At 36.9% G+C, this 24884-nt stretch overlaps 1 protein-coding gene across 9 annotated transcripts in view; it reads left to right on the forward strand.

Annotated features, from left to right (window-relative positions):
* Positions 1–24884, forward strand: part of LOC132267041 (uncharacterized) — a 41696-nt gene that overhangs the window by 14132 nt on the left and 2680 nt on the right. For 2 of the 9 annotated variants that reach the window (XM_059768079.1, XM_059768088.1), the window contains 9 exons: positions 10215–10285; positions 12436–12520; positions 12599–12673; positions 12822–12936; positions 13038–13095; positions 13165–13260; positions 19721–19789; positions 21502–21632; positions 21711–21834. In XM_059768079.1, coding sequence (XP_059624062.1) covers positions 10215–10285; positions 12436–12520; positions 12599–12673; positions 12822–12936; positions 13038–13095; positions 13165–13260; positions 19721–19789; positions 21502–21632; positions 21711–21834 — 824 coding nt within the window. Of the gene's footprint in view, positions 1–10214; positions 10286–12435; positions 12521–12598; positions 12674–12821; positions 12968–13037; positions 13096–13164; positions 13261–16066; positions 16551–19720; positions 19790–21501; positions 21633–21710; positions 21835–24884 lie in introns of those variants that run through there. The other 7 variants (XM_059768080.1, XM_059768082.1, XM_059768084.1 and 4 more) reach the window with 7 other exon arrangements.

Consider the following 24884-nt stretch of genomic DNA (forward strand, 5'->3'; position numbering starts at 1 on the left):
GACTCACAGTAAAGTTCTTCTTCTCTTCTTCTTCTCTCCTCCTCCTCTTCTTCTTCTCTCTTCAATTTTTTTTTTTTTTTTTTTCTCTTCTTCTTCTTCTTTTCTTATTCTTCTCTCCTCCTCCTCTTCTTCTTCTCTCTTCTCTTCTCTTCTCTCGTCATCTCTCGTCAGATTTTTTTTTTTTTTTTTTTCTCTCCTTTTCTTTTTCTTCTCTCTTCTCTCGGCTCTCTCGAGTCTGGCAGAATTCTTTTCTTTTCTCTCTCTTCTTTTCTGTCTCTTTTTTGGTTCTTTAATTCCATAATTGGCGGCCAGGGAAAATATTTTTCCTAAAAGGCCCTTCTTTAATTACATATATTTATACCACATAATATGAACAAATGAAAAAACTAAAATTAAAAAAATACATTGCAAAGAAGATACTTGCACTGACTTTCCTGTAAAATCATATATTATCATCAAATACATTGATAGTCCTTTGTTTGAATAAATAGTGCTATGATTAGAGTGCTCTTATCTATTGGACTAAAAATTATTCCCCAAAAGCAAGCGCATAGAGATGTTATTTCACCACTCAAAACAGAGGGAGACACAATTATTTTCTTTAACAGAGGGCAAATATTCAAACAACTTTTATCATGATATATGTGAAAGATGTTCTCACACTTCCTTCATGGAGGACCTACTCAAAGTTATCTGAATCTAAATTTTTGTTGGGCTTCTCTGGAAAATACCAAAGCAATAAATATATGTTTATTTAAGACTTATTGATATGTGATATATATTAGGCGTCATGTTTTTTTATTAAAACTTGCATATACATACTTAGAATAAATTATAGAATAAGGTATCATGCCTGGTTCACTTAGCCAATCGTGATTGCAGGTTTGGTCCACAAAACACACTGAAATTAACAATCACTCACTCCTATTATGACTCAATGCAGTCAAAATTAATGTGGATACATGATGATACCTTAAGCTTTATCACTGTAATATTGAACTTAATTAATTCATTTAGTTGACTTTTGCATCTTTATATATATTATTGCATCTTTAATACTTTATTAAGTGGGTTTTTTTTTTTTTTTTTTTCAACGTGCACCTTGCTTCAGTCGGGCGCGCGCCTTGCCTTGCGCCTTGCGCCTCAGGCTCCAGGAGGCTTTTGCGCTTTTGTGCACCTTGAGCCTTTAACAACTATGGCCAGGGTTAATGTATATAGCTAACGTTTTGTGTATTATTCGAAATGAATGAAGGAAATTCTTTTCTCAGTTTGTGTCAGATACAGTTTAATTGAAGCCATGACTTGATAGAATGGCAAAACATGATTCATGTAGCTGACCTCAAATATTTGGGAGATTGGCTTTTGTGATGAGGTGATAATTTGCTCACCATTTTTTATTACAAAAGTTGATTCAGACATGCACCATAACATAATGAATGCCCAATTTTCACTTATTGAAGTTACATAGATGAATAAAGGTTTGTTTGATCCCATACGAGTCAAAATTAGAATAAAATTTTCTCAAAACTCAAGCACTCTATTTCTTATGATGTTGTGAGTGCCAACTATCATGAAAGAAGTTAGCCTTTGACCACAGTGTCCATATAGCGAATACTAATACATTGGCTAATTCATTGTAGCTAATAGTTTGGCCAATATTGAATTGACATACATGGAAGAGGTTTTGTTAGACTACGAGTAATTACTTTAGGAATATTCCACACAACTCAATAAAGCATTTCTCCACGCAAATCTTGTTTTGACATGCTGCTTTATTACCATTGAAGGAACAGACCAACACCTTGGACTCTGATACGTCAGATTACACATGGTTCAATTCAGACCTAGAGGGAGGTGAATAGGTCTTATGGATACCAACTGTCAATAACTAATTTATCAAATTTTAGTTTGTTTTAAGCAAGTTTGATTTAGCTTAGTTTATACACGTCTCAATCACAATCACAATCTCAAGAACACAAAGCAGAAAATTAAAAAAAGTTGAGGCACCGATTTTTATGAAAACCCCTAGAAAGGGAAAAACTTGGGACCTCCGGTCCATGTAATAACAATCCCCTGTAGAGAAATGATTGTAATACTAGGTTTTAGACTTGCTCCCAAGAATCACTTAGTTATCTCTGATTCAAACTCAAGCCAATGGTTCCTCTTCAAACAATGTTGTTGACAATAAAACACTCTTGTTCACCAACAACATCTACTCTCCTTGGTTGTTTGTTGGCTCCTTGATCTTCACAAAATACCCGGTTAATGGATGCTTGATGATTTTCTCCTTGCTTTGATTTAAGCTCGATCAATTGAACTTATTGAACGGTTAGAGAGTTTACTTACCTCATAAATTAGTAGCCTTCGATTTAAATGTTCAATCGGTCATAGCTCTCCGGCCATCAGATTAAAAGTTTTAATGGATCTAAAATCAATCATGTTTTACAGTCTTTATAATTCAAATCCTGTCCAAAAATGTTTAACCGATCCAATACAAGGTTCGATTGATCAAGCTTCCAAATATTTTTGAAAACTTCAATTTGCTTTTATTTTGAGCCTTCTAAATTATCATTCCTAGGTCATAAGAGGTCCAATCTATCTAATACATTAATCCAACCTAGTTTTCTTTGCCCATTCTTAAGCTCGAAATGTGATTGAGCTTGATGAATTTTCAATGTGATTGTCATGGCACTTTATCTTATCTTCTTCAGTTGTAAATATACCGACTCGGAACATTTTATCCAACTTACACTCCTAGTTTTGTAGGAATTTTCCAACACATGGCGGCTCATGTCCAAATAACCAATGCAATCATATCTTTCTTTACTATCCGTAATTATCTTTTCCTTCCCTAGCTTTAATATGGACCATACTACTCTTCCTTACTAGTGTAATTTGGTCTTCGTTGCACAAGGTAAAGCTATTTTAGTTATTTTCTCTCATTTTATCTACTTCAACCGTCTCACGATTGTTTTCATATTATTTTATCCATTCTTATCTTGCCAGAAATTTATCTCAACATTTGTATTTAGGCTGCACTCATTCTATGACTACTTTTTTTTTAGTTGTCCAACATTTTGTCGCCTTGAATTTTACTCTTCTAATAGCTGTTATAGAATTTGCCTTTTAGTTTTAGAGGTATACTTCAATCACTCAATATGCGAGGAGCACTTATTCATTTATTTAATCATGCTTTAATTCTATGATTAACATCATCTCCGATTTCTTCCACTTTTTGATAAAATCGAGTCTTATTTATGAATATATTATCCTTTTCGTATGTCTTGGCCCTCATCACTACATCCCCACTTGTACTTCTATTTAACTATATCGACTATCCATATTTTTAGTTTTAGTCCCACTAGTCTTTTTTGTCTTTTTTTTTTGGATAAATAATAATCGATTAAGAAGCGTTCAAAAAGGGAACGTGTCCCGTAACAAGAGTGGAACCAGGTTCAAAGGACCCAAAGAATCCAAAAAATTAACTAAGTCATCAGAAGAGGAGCAAGAACTCCTCTTCACGTAACTAAAAATAGAACGAATAATATGAAGTTTCAGCGTCGCCATGGACGACTCCTTCCTTTCGAACATTCTACTATTCCTCTCCTTCCAAATGCACCACCAAACACAATGCGAACTGTCCTCCAATAGTCGTGAACACTGCTTCTCACACGGCATCCCCTCCATGCGTTAATCAATCCCTTGGAAGATCCGGGCATTACCCAAAACATACCGAATAAACCAAATATAAGGTTCCAACAGTCGTACGCCACTGGACAATGCAGGGGGATATGATCCACTGACTCACCATCTCGTTTGCAAAGGCAACACCAATTAACAATACAATTGCCTCTCTTCCTCAAATTGTCAATCGTCAAAATCTTGTCCCATACAGCTGTGCAAACAAAAAATGCCACTCTAGGAGGAGCAGTAGAACGCCATACGGTCTTCCATGGAAAATCAATGCGAACGAAGTTGGTTAGGCATCGAAACAGGGATCGTTCTTCAAATCGACCATGGGACGAGGGGATCCACCTAATCATCACTACCTCTGCCAACTACCTCCTGTTTATACAACATATCCAGAAGAACACATACCTCGTCCATCTCCCAATCCTGAAAGGAACGCCGAAAGCTCACATCCCACATAATCCCACTACTATCAAGCCGATGACAGTCAAGTACGCAGGCATGTCTATCAGTGGCGATGCTTTACAAACTTGGAAAGGTGCAAGATAACGGCTGATCACCGCACCATAAATCCTCCCAAAAACGAACATATCTACCGTCATGCACCTTAAATCTAATATGGGAAGAGAAAACATCCCAACCCTTCCGAATGGATTTCCACTCACCAACTCCTCCCGCAATAGAGACTGGACGAGTAGAACACCCGCCACTCTCCTCCCCAAAACGACATGAAACGAGCCTTCTCCAAGGGCGATGCCTTTCCTTGCCGAATCTCCGTAGCCATTTACCCGAGAGAGCTTGATTAAAATGAACCAACCTCCGAATACCCAGACCACCCAACTTCATGGGCTTGCAAACTTGCTCCCACCTGACGAGATGCTACTTAAACTCTTCGCCCCTTCCACCCCAGAGGAAATCCCTTTGGATCTTTTCAATTCAGCAATAGAGCATGGGATTTGGAACACAGATAAAAAATAAGTAGGCAAGCTCGAAAGAGTACTCTTTATAAGAGTAACTTCTTCCCAACACCCCCCCCCCCCCCCCCCCCCCCCCCGGACAGATATTGCTTCCTCCATCCTGCCAACCTCTTAACATATCTATCTATCACAAGGTCCCAACTCCCTACCCTCCTAGAGGAGTTGGGACACTAGCAGCCACAAAGAAAGAATTGCTCTGATACCAATCTAATGTAAACAGATGCAACAGACGCACTAATTTGAGATATAAAGGCAACACCAATCTGACGAGAGGGAACTAGGTTCTTACTTGTAACAAAAGAAGATAATAAAGTTCTGAATGTGGAAAATCAGATCTGGAACAATAGAGAAAACAGCGGCAGATCACTGGCCTATTGCGCGAAGTGCAGTGGTAGAGGGATTAGACTGCGCCACAGGGTCGACTCCTCAAACCCTAGCCTCCAATGCTTGAAACCCTAGCTGGGGTTAGAGCATCAATTCTAGCTCCAGAATATGTCTTAAAAAATAATCCTCCCCGAAGGCAGCCACTCTCTTTCTTTTTATACTATCCTAAAGAAGCTACTTCAGTGTTTTGCACATAAACCCCAAAAATAAAGGAAACTTTTCTAATACCCCATCCACTTAACTTCTATTATAAAATCACCCCAAATATCCCAAGACAGCCTAAAATTAACCCAATCTAAAACGTCCAAAATCTGAAATTACTAAAGTACCCCTAGACTACATTATTTTTTGAAAATCACCCCAAACACTACACATACTATACATATTTTACATAAATTCGCATCACTTCAGCAGAAAAACAGTTCAAGTTGAACCCGCAAAAAAAAAGAAAAAGGAAAAAAAAAAATAAATAAAATCAGATTGACTTATTTAGGAACATTCAAGGGTTGATTACAAAGGACTTCGGAAAAGGTACGCATTCTTCACTTGAAAATTGTTTTAGTACTTTTTTCCATTTGATTGGTTCTTAAATTGCAAAAGGTCCTAATTGAACCCATTTGATTCTTGAACCAAATTATTTACTTCAATTGCTATTTTATTTCTTTCTAGTTTCTTGCCAAAGTTAAATAAAATAAAATAAAAAGGTCTAATTAAAAAAAAAAAAACAAAAAAAAATTTGTTTTCATTGTTTCCGCTTTATTTTTACACCTAAATACCTACCACTAGTGCATGAATTTTGGCATAGTCACTTTAATTGCATTCATATTTCCTGCTTGTGCGTTGTCGTGGTTATAATTTGATTTGCTTAATTCAATTTGAATACTATGTCGGCGTTCTTATTTCTTTCCCATTTCATTAATACATAACAATGTTAGAAGAGAACGTCGTTTTATGTCCCCAATGGCTGTGTTCTAAGCCAAGCAAGATTGGGATTGTTGAGCACAAACCAAACTTCATATCACATGAAAGTCGAACAGACTAGTGTGAAGATGAAAGAGAGTTGTCGAAGGGGGAGTAGTCCAAACAACTCCTAAACATTAGAAATAGGCTCTTTATGCTTCCATTTGTTGTACCTGAACTTCTCAATATGCTTGATGAGTTAGAGCTTCTTTTATGCAATGTGAAACAAAATCCATCAATATTGATCCAAAATGCAATATCTTTGACAATAGAGGTCTAACTTGCAAATGTCTTATTCAGACACCCAAATATAGATGTGAGAATTTCAGTTGCCTGTTGTTTCAATGAAATTATGAGAATTACTGCACCAAATGAGCCTTTTAGTGATGAGCAACTAAAGGAGATTTTTCAGGTAACTGTTAAGTCTTTTGAGAAGTTGTCTCATATTTCTGACCGTTGCTACATAAAAGCTATTTCAATGCTTCACACTGTTGCACAGGTCAAGTCATGCTTGATTATGCGTGATTTGGACTGTAATGAATGAATTGTTGAGAAGTTTGAACACTTTTTAAGGAATAAGGTATTTTCACTCAGATATCATCAATGGGGAAAATTATGACTCTAGTACTTGAAGAAAGCGACTATATCTTTGTAGAGCTACTTCATCCTCTTCTAACTAGTGTTAGAAAGGAAAATCGGACTATTTCACCTCAATCTTACAAGTTAGGAGAAGAAGTCTTGAACAATGTGCTACAATTCTTAAACCTTGTTTTTCAAAAGCTCTACAATCTATGGGAATTATGTCCATTGATTTTGCTGAAGTAGTCTTGGTCAAGATGTGTCTGAAAAAGAGTCTATTGTGTTGGCAAAAGAAGAAAAATTCATAATTAAGGCAGCTCCCATTGTCACATATGAGGTGTTGGATTCTCCACCACCCAAATGCACAAAATTGGATGAAATTAAGGATGTAACATTTGAGGATGGGTTGACCATGTTGACTTTCCTCTCTTCTCTCTCTACCCTCTTTCACTAATATTCTTACCATAGGAATCATGAATTAATGGAACGAGATTATGCTATAATCTGTGCACTACCTCAACCTTATCCTAAAAACTCCTTTCAAATAAAACATGCAAAAATTGTTGGAATTTTCCACATCGTTCAAAAATCAGGACCTAATGCATATTTCTTTGACTGGTCATTGGATCTGAGTACTTATTCAATTTTTGATGTGGAGTATTTGTTATCTGACTAAGGCACCTTTGAGCCTCCTATTTTATTGGCATGTGTTCCTACAGGTGGATTTACATTTTCCTCAGCACCGACATTAGTTCATCTATCTTTTCAGCCGCATTATATGGATTGGACAGAGGATATTGTTGATTATCAGAGTGATGGCCCTCATCTTGGAGATATTAAGTATTACCTTGTTCGATGGAAGGATTTTCCAGTTTCAAATATCAGACGGATTATTGACTCATACTTTTTGGAGTATACTTATGCATGTACTCTTTGGAGGAGAGTTCTTCTCAACCGGGAGGGAATGGTGAAGAACCGGGCCTGGCCCGAGAGCTTGAAGTCCATACAGCCCACGCATATTATTGGAGACGTGGGAAGGAAAGATAGAATTAGGAATTTTGACTTTTCTTATTATTATTTGATTTTAGGATTTCTATTTATGGTAATAGTTTGATTAGGGTTTTTCTTCGATCCCTATATAAGGTTGGTTAAGACATTGTGAAAGACAGCTTTTGATGATTATTGATATTGAATTTTGAGATTATCGTGATTTATTCTCCCTCTATTATTCTTCTCTTCTGATATCTCTTCCCTCTATTATTCTTCCCTTTCTCTCTCAATCTCGTACTTATTCTATTTGAATTCTGATTTCGAATCGCCCCTACCCGCTGCTGCATCACCCATGCTTGTGTTGGGATCATGAAAGAAGTAATAGCATATTGGATTCATGTTCTGTATTTTTAAAATGTAGGAGGTTCTACCTTCATTTTGTGACTGATGTTGGTTTCCATGGTATAGGGGCTATGCCATTCTCATTCATCTCAAATCATCCTTTACTCCAACTGCCTTTTATCAATAACATTTTACAATCCTTCTCTTGATTTTATTTCTCATTAAAAAGATTAAAACCATTGATCGGTTGGAACATAAGAGTGTTCTACATATTATTGGATTGTTAAGGCTTTCCACAGCTTTATGAATATTATTGGCATGACACTTTGATGTGGTTCCTCTGTGAACATGCTTGTGATGTACCTATGTCATCTATTTGACTCATTTTCTTAATTGTGGACTTCTTGAGTTGACATTCCTAATATGTGACTGTTCACCTGACTAGTTGACATTCATTCTCCCATGCCCCCTATCTCCTCCATTGGTGCTGGTTTAGCTTTTCAGGCACTGCTCTGTGATATGATATTTCTACTTTATGTGGTTTTATATATGAGACATTGGTGAAGTTTCTCTATTCTATCTAAACGTTGGCCATCTAACTGTTGGAACGGTTTCTTATCAAGTTATTGACTTTCGTTATATGGAGGTATAAGTATGGTTTCTAGCAAGCTTAAAGAAAAAACCAAGAAAGCTGATACTCCTCCATCCCATTTTAGTTGTCCGTTTTGGATACTCAATCTTTTTTAAGGGAAATGAAATTAATGCATTGTCTCCTTTGAAATTCCATACCCTTTAAAGTAAAAAATTTGTATTATCAATCTTGGGAAAACTTTCGATAATTATAAAATATTTCTGGAATGATGCAATCTTTTTAACTTTGACTTTTCAAATGGGAAATGAATTTTTGGACAGCCAAAAATGAGAAGAAGGACAAGTATTTTGGGACGCAGTATTCTTTCGTCCAATATATTTTCATGTGTACTTGTTATGGATTATTCTTTATCTTCTAAAAGTTTTATGTTACGATCTTTTAGACCGGTAAAAGATAAATGTTAATGTGAAAGCTTTAAAGGTGTTATTTATTACCAATTCATGTTACATAGACTTGGGTATGCATTCCAGTACAGTTACTTGTTCATATAGCAGATTCATTTAATCCTTAAATCTTAGGACGGGAACAGCAATATGTAATGTTGAAACTTCTAATTCTCCTCCACACATGCATGCGCGCGCACACACACACAATCTTGGTTAAATAAAGTGCCTATGCAACATGGTGTGTTTGGCGTGCCTATTCCATTTGCTGTTCGCAGTAGTGTTGGTGGGACACCAATACTTAATGCTGACACGGTTGATCACCTTCTTCTGCATTGCCCCGTGGCTTGGGATTGCTGGGTCTTACTGTTGAGTTTGTTTGGGGTTCAGTGGGTTATGCCCAGATCCCCCAGAATTTTGATTGAGGCTTGGTGAGGTTGTATAGTGGGGGCCCAAGTCCGTGATTTTTTGAGAGTTATGCCGCTTTGCATTTGGTGGTGTTTATGGCTTGAAAGAAATAGGTGGTCCTTTGAAGGAAAGGAGACTCCTATAGGGGAGTTCAAATTCTCTATTATAAACACTCTTTTTTGTTGGGTTATAGGGAGATATTGTAAATCCACGGAGGAGATAGTTGATTTTTTGGACTCTTTGAGAGTTTAGAGGCCCTATTAGGCCTTGTGTATTTTTTGAGGGATGCATTCCCCTTTTGAACGTTTCTTTATGCAATCTTTAAAAAAAAAAAAACACCACTTTATGCTGAAACTTCTTTTCTCCTCTACACACACACACACAAAATCTTGGTTAAATAAAGTGCCCATGCAACATGGTGTGTTTGGCGTGCCGGTTCCATTCGCTGTTGGTAGCAGTGTTGGTGGGACAAATCAAGAGAACATTCCTGACTCCTGAGAGCTTCTGGTGATCGAGAAATATGTTGTTCTCTTACTTTAACAAGAGTCTTTACTGGATGCATAAACTGTTGGCATGCAGTAATATATACTTTAACCATGCCCTATATACTATGTTCAATTGTTGATAGTTGAGACTTTTTGAAGTTTTAAATATTTTTAGTGCTGAAGCAAATAAATAAAAGAAATGGTCTTTTAACACCATTACATTATGCCTAACTTCTGTCAGAACAAGCACCTGATAACTTCATGAAAGATCTTGATATTAGTTTGCTGAGTTTGTTCTCACAAGTAATAACTGTTCTAGGATTCTTAATCTAATGATCCTAAATTTTTGTTATTTCGTACACAGATAGAAGAAGTTGGATGGGAGCATTTGGTGAGGTTGAGCCAAGATCTAAAGTTTCTTAGTTTTCGCATTTTGTAAGATGCTCTACCTTACCGTCACATCTATTTAGTTATGTTGTACGAAGAACAATGCAGGTTTTCCTGTTCTTATATGTGTATTATTATCTTGGACTGCTTTCTTTGTTTTCCTCCCTATTCCACTATTCATGCATGCACCAGGGGCTAAAAATGTTTGGCATTTCATAATTGAATGTTGTACCTTTTGTTTAAGAAAAATTTTAAGACCATCAATAGTTGGCTATGTGGTGCACTCTTGATGAACGAAGATTTAGCGTGGATATGGTCTCTTTATTTGTATTAAGAGGATCATTTGATTACCATGTTTCATGTCATAGTTCCTTATGATTGGATAATTATTTTAGTTTAGTAGTCCATATGCGGAATGTTGGTTTGGCATTTTGGTATTTGTTATAGTTGACACCTCAATTTCAAAGAGTGATGGGAAATTTACTATGAAAATATGTGTGAGGACATGACATCGTTTGGCCATTAGACTGATTCGGAGGATGACAAAATGTCATTTGCTTTAGTTATTCTCTCTATTATGTTGCATTATGCCCGGTACGGCCTCGTGTCTGTTGCTCCACATCCTTGTCCATGTCGTCGAACTATGCTATAGACTTTTTTTTCTTAGTTGGTACTCACACACACATGCCTCTACTAAGGCTCGAACCCCTGACCTCACATGCCTCTACTAAGGCTCGAACCCCTGACCTCCCTATGGGAAGTAGGGGACTGGTACCGCTAGACCACTGACCTGTTGGTAATAATGCTATAGACTTGATTTTCCATTTCTAGTTTCTTTTAGATTCTTTCTTTTATTAGGATGTCTACTCTAATAGAGAAGGTTGGTAATGCCTTGGCAATGTCCAAGAAGGTAGTTGAGAGTTGAGACCGTTGTAGAGTCCACGATCGTGCATGTTGACCCCAAAGAAAGGGTAAGTGGTACTTCAGTTATGTTTTGTAAGCCAAGTGAGCTTGAGGATGATGACAGTGAATATGATGGAAGTGTATAAAGAATAGTGTTTGAATTCTACATACCTTCTAAAGTGAGTGGGAGGATTGTGAAGATGATCAAACAAAAACTTTGCGTCTCAGCCTCAAGCTTGCTAAGGAGAGGGGCATAGCTCATTGTCCTAAACATTTTCGAAGATAATATTTTCTATTGTTCGGGAGCATGATTATACTCTAATTGGATTGGTCTCCTGACTATGAGGACTGACAACGTATTTTTCATTGTTTCTTTGTCGGGTTTATTGAGAAGGAGCTCCAAGAGTGGCCTAAAGCTTCTTATGAAAAGTAAAATATGTGTAAATTGGCTTAACTTCTAATGAGGCTAGCCACTCTATATATATACACAAAAGGAGTATGTTAAGCCTTACATGAAGCCTTAATATATGGAGTACATCAAGCCTTAACATAAGGAAAGAAAAATAAGGAAAATCAAGCCTTAAAATAAGGAAAGAAAAATAAAGTCAGATTTCCAACATTATGCTTCTTAGAAAGGGACTTCTCTAGCTCCTTATCTCTTTACTGAATGATTCCATTAAATACAAAATCCAATACCCAAAATCTAAGGCATGTGGTGAGATTGTATGAACTTGCTATCCTGGAGAGTTTGTTGTTTCTTTTCCTGAGATGTAAGAAATTGTGTATTTTGTTTCCCTAGCCTCTCAGGGTGTGAGAGTGCTTTCTCTGTTGCTAAGCTTTTGCCGGCTTTATATCGACAACGTGTTCTGAACCTTATTGTATATCATTTCTTATTTTGGTAACTTACCCAAAAAAATAAAGCAAAAGAGGTTAACACTAGCATACTCAAACTTTTAAACTGTTGCTACTATAAGTTTTTTTTTTTTTTTTTCATAATTAAAAGCAAACATTATAGTGGTTACATTGAGCCACAATTCCATGTCGCCAAGCTTATTGTTGCTACTATAAGTTGTAAATCAGTCTTGTGAAGTTGCTTTCTTTTGTTAACAAAATCATATTATTTTCCAACCGTCAATTTTGCTTTTAGATTTTTTTGCAAAATGATCTTTCAGCTTATGATGTCTCTTATTTCGATTTGTTTTTTTTTTTTTTTTCTTTCTTTTTTCTTTTTTTTTTTTTTTGGTTGTAATTTAGCATTCCTTTCAAATAGCCGACTCAGGTTTTTTGTTTTTGAGTGCTAGGGACAAGACAGGAAGAGTGCATATTATGGAAATTCTATTGGATAAATCCTATCCCAAATGTCCACCTTCGATTTCAGCGGTTGGTTTCCTATAGGCTATAATCTGTTGATATTTGAAGGTTCTATATTCAGAATTAAAGTTGGAATTCTTCCTTCAGGATGTACCTCATATTTTCAATTTGGAATGGTCAATTAATTCAAGATTGAAAGATGTTGTGCAGCAGTTTCAGGAGGTACACTTGACAAGTATTTATTATTATTTTTTTCTTGGGAGAGAGAGAGGCTTTTAGTCATTTGAGAACAAGGTTTGTGTCAGAAGTGACTTGTGTTATAAATTCACTCTTTTACTAATGGGTGCCTACTCCTTACTATTATACCCAGCATCTGGAGAATCTTCAGGAATTTTGGTCTACCGTGGATGATATTGACCAATCTCTTTGGGTGGTTGATCCAAAACAGCTAGATCGTGCTGCATCATATCGCCAAATCAATATTGGTTTGTTATCAACCGAGTTGCAAACTCAGTGGTAATTTTCTGTTTTAAATTTTTTTTTTCTAATGTCACTTACAGTCTTCTGTTTCTTTATTTTATATCAGGAAACGAATGTTTTCTCATGTTATTTATAGATGCCAATGATCCAAAATCATTACCAGAGTAAGACTTCATCTCGAATCTCGGATCATCTACCTTTGCTGCTGCTGCTAACTTCTGTTCCTCATCCAGTCATTGGATTATAACTTCTTGTAGGTATCGTTTTATGGGTGCAGATCCAGAGGTCAACTCATTGAGAAAATTATGGAAAAGAAATTGCAGAAAATGGTATTTTCTCGAACCTATCCTTCTGAAATGTCAACTTTTCCCTGACAAAGGAAATGACTGCACCTGCATTTATGAAGCATTGATATACTTGTATGCCTTTTGGTTTCAATATTTAAATCCGTGGTTCTGAAATTCTGTGTTTTTTCATTGCTTAAATCCTGTCCTAGTATTTCTGAAGTCCAATAAAAAGTTTAAAATCTAGAGGTTTCATTTGGTTAGGTGGAATCAACTAGAAAAGAAAGGAAAGAGAAAATTTTTAAATTTTTTTGGAGTTTGGATAGATGGAAAAAGAAACATAATGGAAATTTTTATTTCCCGTACATGCCTATTTTCTCCCAAAACTTTTCTTGCACAAAACACAGGAAAATAAAATTTTTGCGTGAAAGGAGTTCCTTTTTATTTGACATTCCTCTTATACATTTAAATTTAATAATCCATCATTTTACTATTTATTTGCTAAAATAGACATCATCAAATACAAATTCATTTATTTTTTAGTATTTAAAATCATCAGGGTAATTTTGGTATGTTCAATCACTTTCTTTTCACTTTTATGCAATCCAAAATAACAAACTAATATTTTCCTACAATTTTCTTGAATAAATTTTCATGCTAACTGTTAGAATGTTATATATATATATATATGTTGGGCCATTATGTAATTACATTATATTAGTAGGCCCTTGTGTTATTAAGGAGGCTTGTATCCCTTATATAAGCCTATATAGGCTTATTTGGTAGTGAGTCGGTGAAATAGATATACATTTTGTTCTCTCTGTTCTCTCTATCTCTCATGATAAACAACATGGTATCAGAGCGGGTTGTAGTTGTGATTGCATCTGGGTTGGGTTGTTCTTCTACAAATCAAAATCAAGATCGAAGCCAACTCTGTTCTTCGCTGAAGATTTGTTCGTCGTTCTCAGATCTGACTCGCTGAAGATTTGTTCGTCGTTCTCAAATCTGACGCCTTTCGTTTTGCTGGTCGAGGCTTCCTTGGCTGTCGCAAGTTGCAGAAGCTCCATCATCGCGATCCCTCTCCGCTCTGCTGTTAGATCGCTGTTTTTTTTGTTGTTGTTGGGTTGTCGTCACCGCTGCAAGGGCTAGGGTGTGTACTAGCCTTGTTTTTCCATTGCGAATCTCGGGTGCTGGAATTTCTTGTCGGTGGCAGAGTTCTGGTTCTCGCCGGCGCTGATTGTGAAGGAGAAGGGTGGTGTTTGGCTGCAGGAGTGAGGCTATTCCAACCCTGGTTTACTAAACCTGGGATAGTTATTCTAACCCTGGTTTCGTAAACTAGGGATAGCCCAGATTCGGCTCGTTTGACCAGATCCGATCCGCGATCCGACCCGTTAGCCGGATCCGGCCCGCTCGTCCAGATCCGACCCGTTTGCCAAGATCCGACCTGTTCTCGGATCCGACCCGTTTGCCCAGGTTCGGCCCGAATACCAATTCTGCTTCATATTTTCTTCTCTGTTTTGCTGGGTAAGACATGGCCTCCACTTCAGATTTGTTTTCTCCCACTTCTGTTCTTCATTCTTCCATGACTTCTGTTAAACTCAATGGGAAGAACTATATACTGTGGGCTAAATCAGTTAAAATTTTTCTCAAAGGTAGAGGCCTTGGTAATCATCTGACTAAAGAGAAACTTAAGGAAACTGATGCTTCTTTTGATGCATGGGAAAAGGAAGATGCTCAGATCATTTCTGTGATGATAAACAGTATTGAACCCCAAATTAGTACAACTTTACTTTATTTGGATACTGCAAAGGAGATATGGGACAGATTGCAACAACTGTATTCTGGGACAGGTAATATCACTCGTGTTTATGAGCTTTGTAAGCAGTATTTTCATCTTGAACAAGGTAGTCACAGTATAGAAGAGTATTATTCCAAAGTTATGGGCATTTGTGAGGAGCTGAATATGTATCAGCCCATTACTGCTGATGTTCGCAGTATGCAACAACAACGTGAGGACTTTAATGTTGTTCGTTTTCTTACTTGTTTGTCCTCAGTTTATGAGTCTTTTCGTTCACAGATTATGGGCAGTCCCACACTTCTATCTCTTGCTGATGTGTTTTCTAGACTTCAGCGCGCTACACTTGTCAGTGATACCTCCACTTTGAATACTGGGCAGAGTGGTGAGCGTTCAGCATTGATTGTTTCAAAGGGTGAAAATACTGTTTTCCATGGAGGTCGTGGGGGACGCTCCACACGTGGCGGTCGTGATTCACGGGGAGGACGTGGCCGTGGCAGGGAATCACGAAAATGTACTCATTGTGGTCTTTCTAATCATACTGTGAATTTTTGTTGGGACCTTCATGGCAAACCATCTAGTTATGCAAATCAAGTTTCCTCCTCTCCGAATGATGTTGCTTCTGGACCTCATAATGTGGCTGAATCAGATACGGTCCCTGTCTCACGTGATGAGTATACTCAGTTTTTGTCTTATAAGCAAGCATCTAATTCATCTTCCACGGCTACCTTTGCCCAGTCAGGTACTGCACCCACATGTCTATTGTCTTCCACTCGCAGTCCTTGGATCATAGACACTGGAGCATCCGATCATATGACTGGATGTTCTTCTCTTCTATCTGATTTTAATTATGTACCTCCTTCTCAAAGAGTTACCCTTGCTAACGGTTCCTCCGCTAACGTTTCAGGTTTGGGGACAACTCAACTTAGTGATTCCTTGTCTCTCTCATCTGTTTTATATGTTCCTCAGTTTCCCTTTAATTTAATGTCTGTCAGTAAGCTTACTAAATCTCTTCAGTGCTCTGTTACATTTTATCCAACTTTTTGTGTGTTTCAGGATCTCAAGACGAAGAAGACGATTGGTACGGGGAATGAAGCTGGTGGCTTATATTACTTTGATGTAGCACTTTATCCTGTGGCTCTTCAGTCTTCTCTGTGTCCATTCCAGTGGCACTGTCGTCTTGGACACCCGTCACTTCAAGTTTTGCAGCGTCAAGTTCCTAGTCTTAGTAATTTGAAATTCTTGTCATGTGAGGTTTGTCAACTTAGTAAGCACCATCGTGTGTCTTTCAAGTTTAGGGTTAATAATCGTGTCTCTAGTCCTTTTCATTTGGTTCATTCAGATGTATGGGGTCCAATAAAGCATTCTTCAATCAATAAATTTCATTATTTTGTGACATTTGTGGATGATTATTCTCGCCTGACTTGGTTGTTTTTAATGAAAGATCGTTCTGAGTTATTTTTAATTTTTCAAAAATTTTGAAAAGAAATCAAAACTCAGTTTGGCTGTCCAATTCGTATTTTACGTTCTGATAATGCTAAGGAATATTCTGCAACCCCTTTTGATACCTATCTTAGTGATAAAGGAATTATTCATCAAAATTCATGTGTTTATACTCCTCAACAAAATGGAGTTGCAGAATGTAAGAATCGACACCTCTTAAAAGTAACCCGTGCTCTTTTGTTTCATATGCGCATGCCTAAACGGTTTTGGGGTGATGCTGTTCTTACTGCCTGTCATCTTATTAACCGTATGCCGTCATCTGTATTAGATGGCAAATCTCCACATTCTATTTTATTTCCTGATTCTCCTTTGTTTTCTCTTACTCCTCGAGTTTTTGGCTGTGTCTGTTATGTCCACAATCTTGGTCCTGGTTTTGATAAACTTGACCCACGTGCCATAAAGTGTGTATTTCTTGGATACTCTCGTTCTCATAAAGGTTATCGTTGTTATAGTCCTGTTTCTCAACGGTACTTTATTAGCGTGGATGTGACCTTTTGTGAGTCCGTCCCATATTTTTCAGATAGTGATTCAATTCTTGATATTACTTCTGAGTCGCTTCTTCCTGCGGTTCCACTTCCCTCACTTTCTCTTCAGCCTAGATCTCCTTTGCCTGCCCCGTTACAGGTGTACACTCGAAGACCAAAGCCATCTGCTGTCATGCCTCCTCCGTCGTCTTTAGAGTCTTTGGATCCAACACCTTCCACTGTGTCTGAATCCTTGCCTATTGCACTACGTAAAGCTCCTCACTCCTGTGTTACTAAACATCCAATTGCTCAGTATGTCTCTTATAATTCCTTATCGCCATCTTTCTCATGTTTTTCCTCTCAATTGTCTACTACATTTGTTCCTAAGACTGTGTAGGATGCTTTGTCTGATTCGGGCTGGAGGAAAGCCATGCAAGATGAAATTGATGCTTTGCATCAGAATGACACGTGGAATCGTGTTCCTTTATCTCCAGGTGTCAAACCGGTTGGTTGTCGCTGGGTCTACACTGTGAAGTATCTTCCAGATGGGTCCGTTGAGCGGTTAAAAGCTCGTCTTGTTGCCAAAGGTTATACCCAGACTTATGGTATTGACTATGATGAGACGTTTGCCCCTGTTGCTAAGATTTCTTCTATTCATGTTTTGATTTCTCTTGCTGTTAATAGACATTGGCCTCTGTTTCAGTTAGACGTTAAAAATGCTTTTTTGCATGGTGACTTAGTCGAAGAGGTTTATATGGAGCAACCACCTAGGTTTGTTGCTCAGGGGGAGTCTCTTCACACTGTTTGTCGCCTTAAAAAGGCCCTATATGGATTGAAACAATCTCTACGGGCTTGGTTTGGAAAATTCTCTGAGGCAGCATTAAAATTTGGTCTTAACAGATGTCAGACTGACCATTCGGTATTTCACCAGCGCACTAAAGCTAGCTTCATCTTTCTTGTTGTATATGTAGATGATATTGTGATCACAGGTGATGATTCTGAAGGCATTGCTAAGTTGAAGTTGTTTCTGCAATATCGATTCCACACTAAAGACTTGGGTAAACTTAGGTATTTCTTGGGTATTGAAGTTGCTAGATCCAAGAAGGGTATAAGTTTATCACAACGAAAATATGTGTTGGATTTATGAGAAGATATAGGTATGTTGGGTGGTCGCCCGGTTGATGCTCCTATGGATTCGAATACAAAACTTGTGTTTGATGAGGGTGATCTATTTAATGATCCAGGCAGATTTCGTCGTCTAGTTGGGAAATTAATTTATCTCACTATCACTCGACCTGATATTTCATATGCAGTTAGTGTTGTAAGTCAGTTTATGGGAGCTCCTAGAATGCCACATTGGATTGTTGTTCTTCGGATTATCCGATATCTCAAGCAAGCTCCAGGTGTTCGGTTACTATATAAATCAAATGGTCATCTCAGGGTGGAAGGTTTTACAGATGCCGATTGGGCTGGTTCTCCTTCAGATAGGAGATCTACTACAGGCTACTACACATTTGTAGGAGGCAATATTGTTACATGGCGAAGTACAAAGCAAACGGTGGTAGCTCGATCTAGTACTGAAGCTGAGTATAGGGCAATGGCTCATACTACTAGTGAGTTGACCTGGATACAACATTTTCTAAAAGAACTTGGGTTGACAGTTGAAGTTCCTACTCCATTGTTCTGTGATAATCAAGCAGCAGTTCACATTGCCTCAAATCCTGTGTTTCATGAGAGGACCAAACATATTGAAGTTGATTGTCACTTCATTCGAGAAAAGATATTGCTTGGGAGCATCTCTACTCCATTCGTGAAGTCTGAAGATCAATTAGCTGATATGTTTACCAAAGCATTGGGTCATAACCGGTTAAGAACTATTTGTTCCAAGCTAGGATTATTTGATATATATTCTCCAGCTTGAGGGGGAGTGTTAGAATGTTATATATATATATATGTTGGGCCATTATGTAATTACATTATATTAGTAGGCCCTTGTGTTATTGAGGAGGCTTGTATCCCTTATATAAGCCTATATAGGCTTATTTGGTAGTGAGTCGGTGAAATAGATATACATTTTGTTCTCTCTGTTCTCTCTATCTCTCATGATAAACAACACTAACCAAATGCATGCTAGAAAATAACTTTCCTTTTCATTCACTTCATTTTTCTTTCATTTTCCATTTCTTTTCTTTTCTTGCTTATTACCATCTAACCAAATGGAGCCTAAGTGATTTGAATTATTCTTTTTGCTTTAGAAGCACTGTAATTTTCAGTGAAGTTACTTGAATTAGTCTTATTTCAAAAATCAGAACTGACTGAAATTCAAACCTGTTTTGGTGTCTTTTTTGCACTGGATAGGCCTTTGCTGAAAGATATCCATTAAAATGAATCTAAAATATTTAGTGAATAAAATTTTGAATGTTCTGTTAAATCCAAAAAGGTCATTTTATTCACATGAATTATGTTTGGTTACATCTTTGAGGTCCTAAAAGTACCATTTTCCTTTTGAAATGCAATGAAATTGGAAAAATAGTTGGAAAGTTGTGATGATAACTGTGATAATAAACAAGAGCCGTTGGCAGAACATGAGAATATCTCTGTTATGTTTTCTCTCTCTAAATTTTCTAGAGTGTTCTTTAATCTTTGCCTCTGTCCTCTCTCGAAAGTATATGCTTCTCTTCTTCAGCATTTCTAAAATTAATTATATTTATTTTGCTCAATGTTTTATTTATTTATTTCTTAGGTACGTACTCACACTCACATTTCAAAAATTGCCCACGATGGAGCTCGAACCCCTCACCTCCCCTTTGAGGTAGGAGAGATTATACCATTGGCTAATTTTGATATTTATTTTTATTAGGTAAAGTACTCACACACATTTCACCAATTGCCCACAACGGAGCTCGAACCCCTCTCGTCGTCTTTGAGGGAGGAAAGCTAATTTTGCTCAATGTGTTCATACTGAAGAAGACACATAACCAGGACAGGAATTAGCCACCTTGAATTTTTATTTCTAAGGGGAGGGTAGAGGAAAAAGAGACTGCTGGACTTGATCCTTTGAGACTTCATTTTATGTCGATCCTGTGTTGGGTCTTCTTTTTTGGGTCTCTGTTTTCTTGGGGTTTGAGTATTTTAGCAGAGGGTTGGATGGTTGAGTTATGTTGAAGGTGGCCATTGTAGTGGTGGAGGTTGTGGACGATGGGTCTTTGATCCCTGGGTAGAAGGTGAAAATCGCAGCTTGGATGTGGATCATGGGTTTTCCATTAAGGGGTTTGAGTAAAAGTGCTAGTGCTAGTGCTGGTCATTAAAGGTTGTGCATTGATGTTGTAGTGGTCATGTTGGAAAAGGATAGTATGATGGTGGTGGAGATAGATGGGATGGATGCAACGTATGCTCTACTTTCAAAATGGACCCAAATTTAGTTAACTACTTAACTTGTTCTTCATTCGCTTGTTTGAAGTGAGATTGTTGTGATAGGTTAAGCTCATCCTAAAGGTTTCTAAAAGGGACCCAAGCACCAGCTGAGACATGCCGGAGGAACCCACTGGTAGTGCATTGATTAATTGAAGTTTCACTAAATATCATCATCTTTACCATTATAATTATATATATTTATATTTGGCAAAGACGGTTAGAATTTGTAATTAGAATAAGTAATGAGGTTACAGTGGTTATTTTGCAACTGAAAGAATAGAAGCTATTACAGTGGTTATATGGCACTGGTTGGCTTCCCAAGAAGTTGCTTCTAGAAGCATCCCTAACTCTTTTATGTATAATTCTAATTTGTTGGGAAGTCATTGGGTCTTTATGTGCAACAATGGACTTACAATGTCTGTCCTTCTATTTGTACTTTTTCATGGAGGGAACTTCTGTAATTTACATAAAATGTCAAGTTACTGAAGGATATACATTAGGGGTCATTGATTGATGCAAATGGTAAAACATCAAGCTGAAAAGTTAAGGATGCAGGTTTGAGTCTCAGAGTAGTCACTTTGTGCCGAATAATGCCAAGGGTTAGGTATATCTCTTTTATTTCCCTCCCAATGCCATATGTAGTTGGGACCACAGTAGCTAATGTACTTTTTACTTGCCAACTGTTTAGCGGAGTGGTTATTTGCTTACTGCTTAACAGGAAAAGAATCCCATCTACAGATATCCTTCAGTAAAAACAATTTTATTTTCTTTTGTTAACTTTAGAGAGATTGTTTTCCCGCTAAGCAGTTAGCAAATAATGAGAAAAAACAATTTTATTTGCACATTACAGATATAATTACATTTACTAATAAAATACCTTTTCCAGCTGTCATTTTTGTTTCCTAAAAATATTTTGAGATGTTAAGATACCTTAGGACCTAAATCCTGATGTTGTAATACAAGGTCCTCTTGGACTTGGAGTGAAATTGTCATCATTTCTTGCATTTGTTCCGAAGAGCAATATGCACTTTCCTATCTTTGGATAATTTTAGCTTGGTCATCAATTATTCATCATTAACAACATTATTGTGCTCTCAAATTAATTTCTAGGAAGAAGAACAAACCTGTTCCCGAAAATCTTGCAATCATAATGGAGACTCAACTTCCAGGACCTCCAGATGTCCAGAAAAATAATCAGCAAGTTGAATGTGGAATTTGTTACGCACAATGTCTTCCCATTGGTAATTGAATGTGCACATTATCAAGTCCCCTAACTTACATTCTATTTGTTTACCGTTGGGATGGTGGTGTTAATGTAGATGATGAACTTGGAGCTAGGAGTGGAAGTGGAACTGATTATACATGTGACAATAACAATTGCAAAAGGGCTTTCCATAGTCTTTGCCTTGGGGATTGGTTGCGCTCCATCACAAGTACAAGGCAGTATGTTGAAATTTTTATATCTCTTTACATATTTTGTTACCAAGTATATCTTTAGTTCTCTAGTTCAGAATTTGGAATAACAAGGGAGATGTAAGCTGATATTGTTCTTAGTATTTGTCTGTCTTGTTTCTATTCTAACAACATGGCACACATGTAGTGGTAGGACATGCTACCTAGTTTTTATTTGGAAGCAGAATTAAGGTAGAGCTACTTGTTGTTATCATGTTTTGTAAAGGTGAAAAAAAGGTTTTTAGTTCATGTACAAGTTCAATAACACCATGAATTACAACAAAGTCAATTGCTATGACTTTAAGTAGCTACCTTAAATTTTCAGAATTTAAGAGTGTCATTCGGAGGCTTAAGGGTAATTACTCAAGCAATATCAATTTGGACTTCCCATGGACACTAACTGCCTCCATTGTATTCTTAGTATTTGAATGTGAATGGAAAAGTCTTATGATATAAAACTTGTATATTCAACAAAATGAGAACCATCTGTATATAGCTCATTGTATAAGGTGAGTGTCAAGGTTCAAATATACCTTAAAATTATATATAGAACAGGGTCGAACTATTTAAACTCTTTGAATGTCTAAACACTCTCTCTACAATTACACATGTAAATTATTTTTTTTTTAATTTTTTTTTTTTTTCTTTTCTTAGGCTTCTAAAAGATTCTAAAGACGGATTAAATGGGCTAATCGCACCATGACACATTTAAATTTTACTTTGTAATGTTTATTGCTTGGTGCGTGTGATAAATAAAAAAAATAATAATAAAAATAAAAAAATAAAAAATAAAAAATCCATGTTGCCAAGAATGAGAACACAAGTCCTAATATGCAAACAGCCACTTGGTGCCAAATTATGATAAAAGCAGACTTAGACAAGTCACTTGGTGCCCAAGAATGATAAAAGTTAGCTTTGTATCCAGTCCACTCCTACCAAGACCCCTCATAGGTGAGAGCCGCGAAACTAACATCAGGTAAGACCTCCATTGGTTGTTGAATAGGTTTTATGGTTACCATTCTACTTTAAGAAAATTTAGAAGTTCATTAATCCTTTTCAAATTCCAGTTAGTTATTTGTGATGATTGATTTTTAGCTTGTAGTTAATTTTCAATTTCAATCAAGCAATAAACAAAAAGTAAAGTAGAGCAGAGACACAAGATTTTTACGTAGAAAACCCAAAAAGGGTAACAGCACTGGACCTAATCCAGTTAGGCACAATCCACTGCCGAGAAAGACAGAGATATTGCAACTATGTTAACAGTTCACTCACCTTGGAACCCCTAGTTACCTCTAGCACTGATGACACCAAACTTTCCTCAGAAAGTTTCCAGACTGTCTGTCTGCTCGTCTATGGCATCCACTCATCACGAATATGCTTCTCTAGTGATTTCTTGCCCTTGCCTGCTCTGAATTGCCCGGTTGAATAGGATCGATTAATGATCTTCTCCTTGATGAACACTCAATCACACATAGTATGTTCTCTGGACCCTAGATTGACTTAAACAGAAGATTTTATCTCATAAGGAAGTTCTCTCTAGTTCATTTGAGATGCTCAATTCATACCTAGACTAACCATAACCCCATATTTATTGCCAATATAGGAGTCCCATATGTTTTAGGTAGTTAATGCCTTGTAAAATTTTATTCAGATTAAGTTTCTAAAAATTTATGTTCGATAGATTAGATCGACCGAGCATTCGATTGAACCGCAATGGACACACCTCGATCGATTGACACTAATCTTATTTTTCCTGGAACATCTCGATTGGTCAACCATTTTGATTGATGTCTTTTGGAAGCCTTTCAATTGATCAACCATTCAGTCGACGTATGCTGTTTTCCAGTTTGTATTCCAGTTTTGAAAAATGTATTAAACTTAAAGTTTCAAAAATCCATTTTTCACAAAGACTTCCAAAACATTTTTATGCGCCCAACCAAGATCAAACTAAGGTCTTAGTAAGCTCAATTCACCTGTGACCTAGATGTGTGATTGGGGATGCAAATCTTCCACCGCGTTTTCACATTTTGTGTCTTCCGTGTCTGCATTAGATGTTCTCATACGATTCAAGACACATTGAAACATTAGAACACGAGTTGTGAGTAGGAATTTGCCAACATATGACTCAGATACAGTTAAGGTTTTCTATCTTGAAGAGGATGATCTTCTCTTTACTCTTTTTATCCCACTGCATCAACGTGTTCTGTCTTCCCCCCTTCTTCTTGACCCTTCTTGTGGACATTTTTGGCAATTTGTTAGTTAGTCTGCTTTTCCCTTTGTTTCAGGGGTTTGTGATTGGTCAAAATCTTTGAAATTTGGTAGATAGTATGATCTTTTCTTCCTCAAGCATGCATTGATTGCATAGTCAACCTGAAGCTGATTCTCACCTTGTTTGATGCATGTCCAGAACAATGGTTATCAGAGAGAATTTATCTTTGGCCATCAGTCATTGGCACAACAACTCAACATGATGTAAATATATTGAAATGGACAATCACTTGAAAGTAGGAAATTGGCATGAATACGTATAATCTATAATGTGTTCCTACAACTTATTATTATATGTTTTTGGATAACTTTTTAATTTTGGTTAGTTTACCTAAATTTCTTAAGTAATAGTGTTCCTCACTCAGGATATTATATGCAACATATATTGTTCGGTCTTTTATATATCTCTAAGTGTTAGCTATATGCAACTGACCGCTCTCAAGACAGATATTATTTAAAAAATTTGTTCCTATTGGACGTGTATGCATGGGTTGTCCAGGCATATCAAATGAATGTCAGCCCTACACGATGTCTTGCACAATCACCTTTCCTTTTAAGAATTGTCCATGCTGTATAGGTTGCCGGGTAGAATATCACTGAGGATAGGTTTGCTTAATTTTCTGAACATATATAATTGCCCTCTCTCTGAGCGCTTTTTCTTAAATGTTTTGAATTTGCTTATTGTTACCTCTAGCCCTTGGATTTTAAGACCCAGTGTTAAAAAAGTACATTAGCTAGCATTACAAAGGCTACTTCACCCTGCTAGAAAATGT

Source organism: Cornus florida, unplaced genomic scaffold (assembly GCF_030987335.1).
Source record: "Cornus florida cultivar Cherokee Brave unplaced genomic scaffold, ASM3098733v1 CherokeeBrave_3.0.0_Hap2_Chr07, whole genome shotgun sequence".
Classification (NCBI taxonomy): domain Eukaryota; kingdom Viridiplantae; phylum Streptophyta; class Magnoliopsida; order Cornales; family Cornaceae; genus Cornus; species Cornus florida.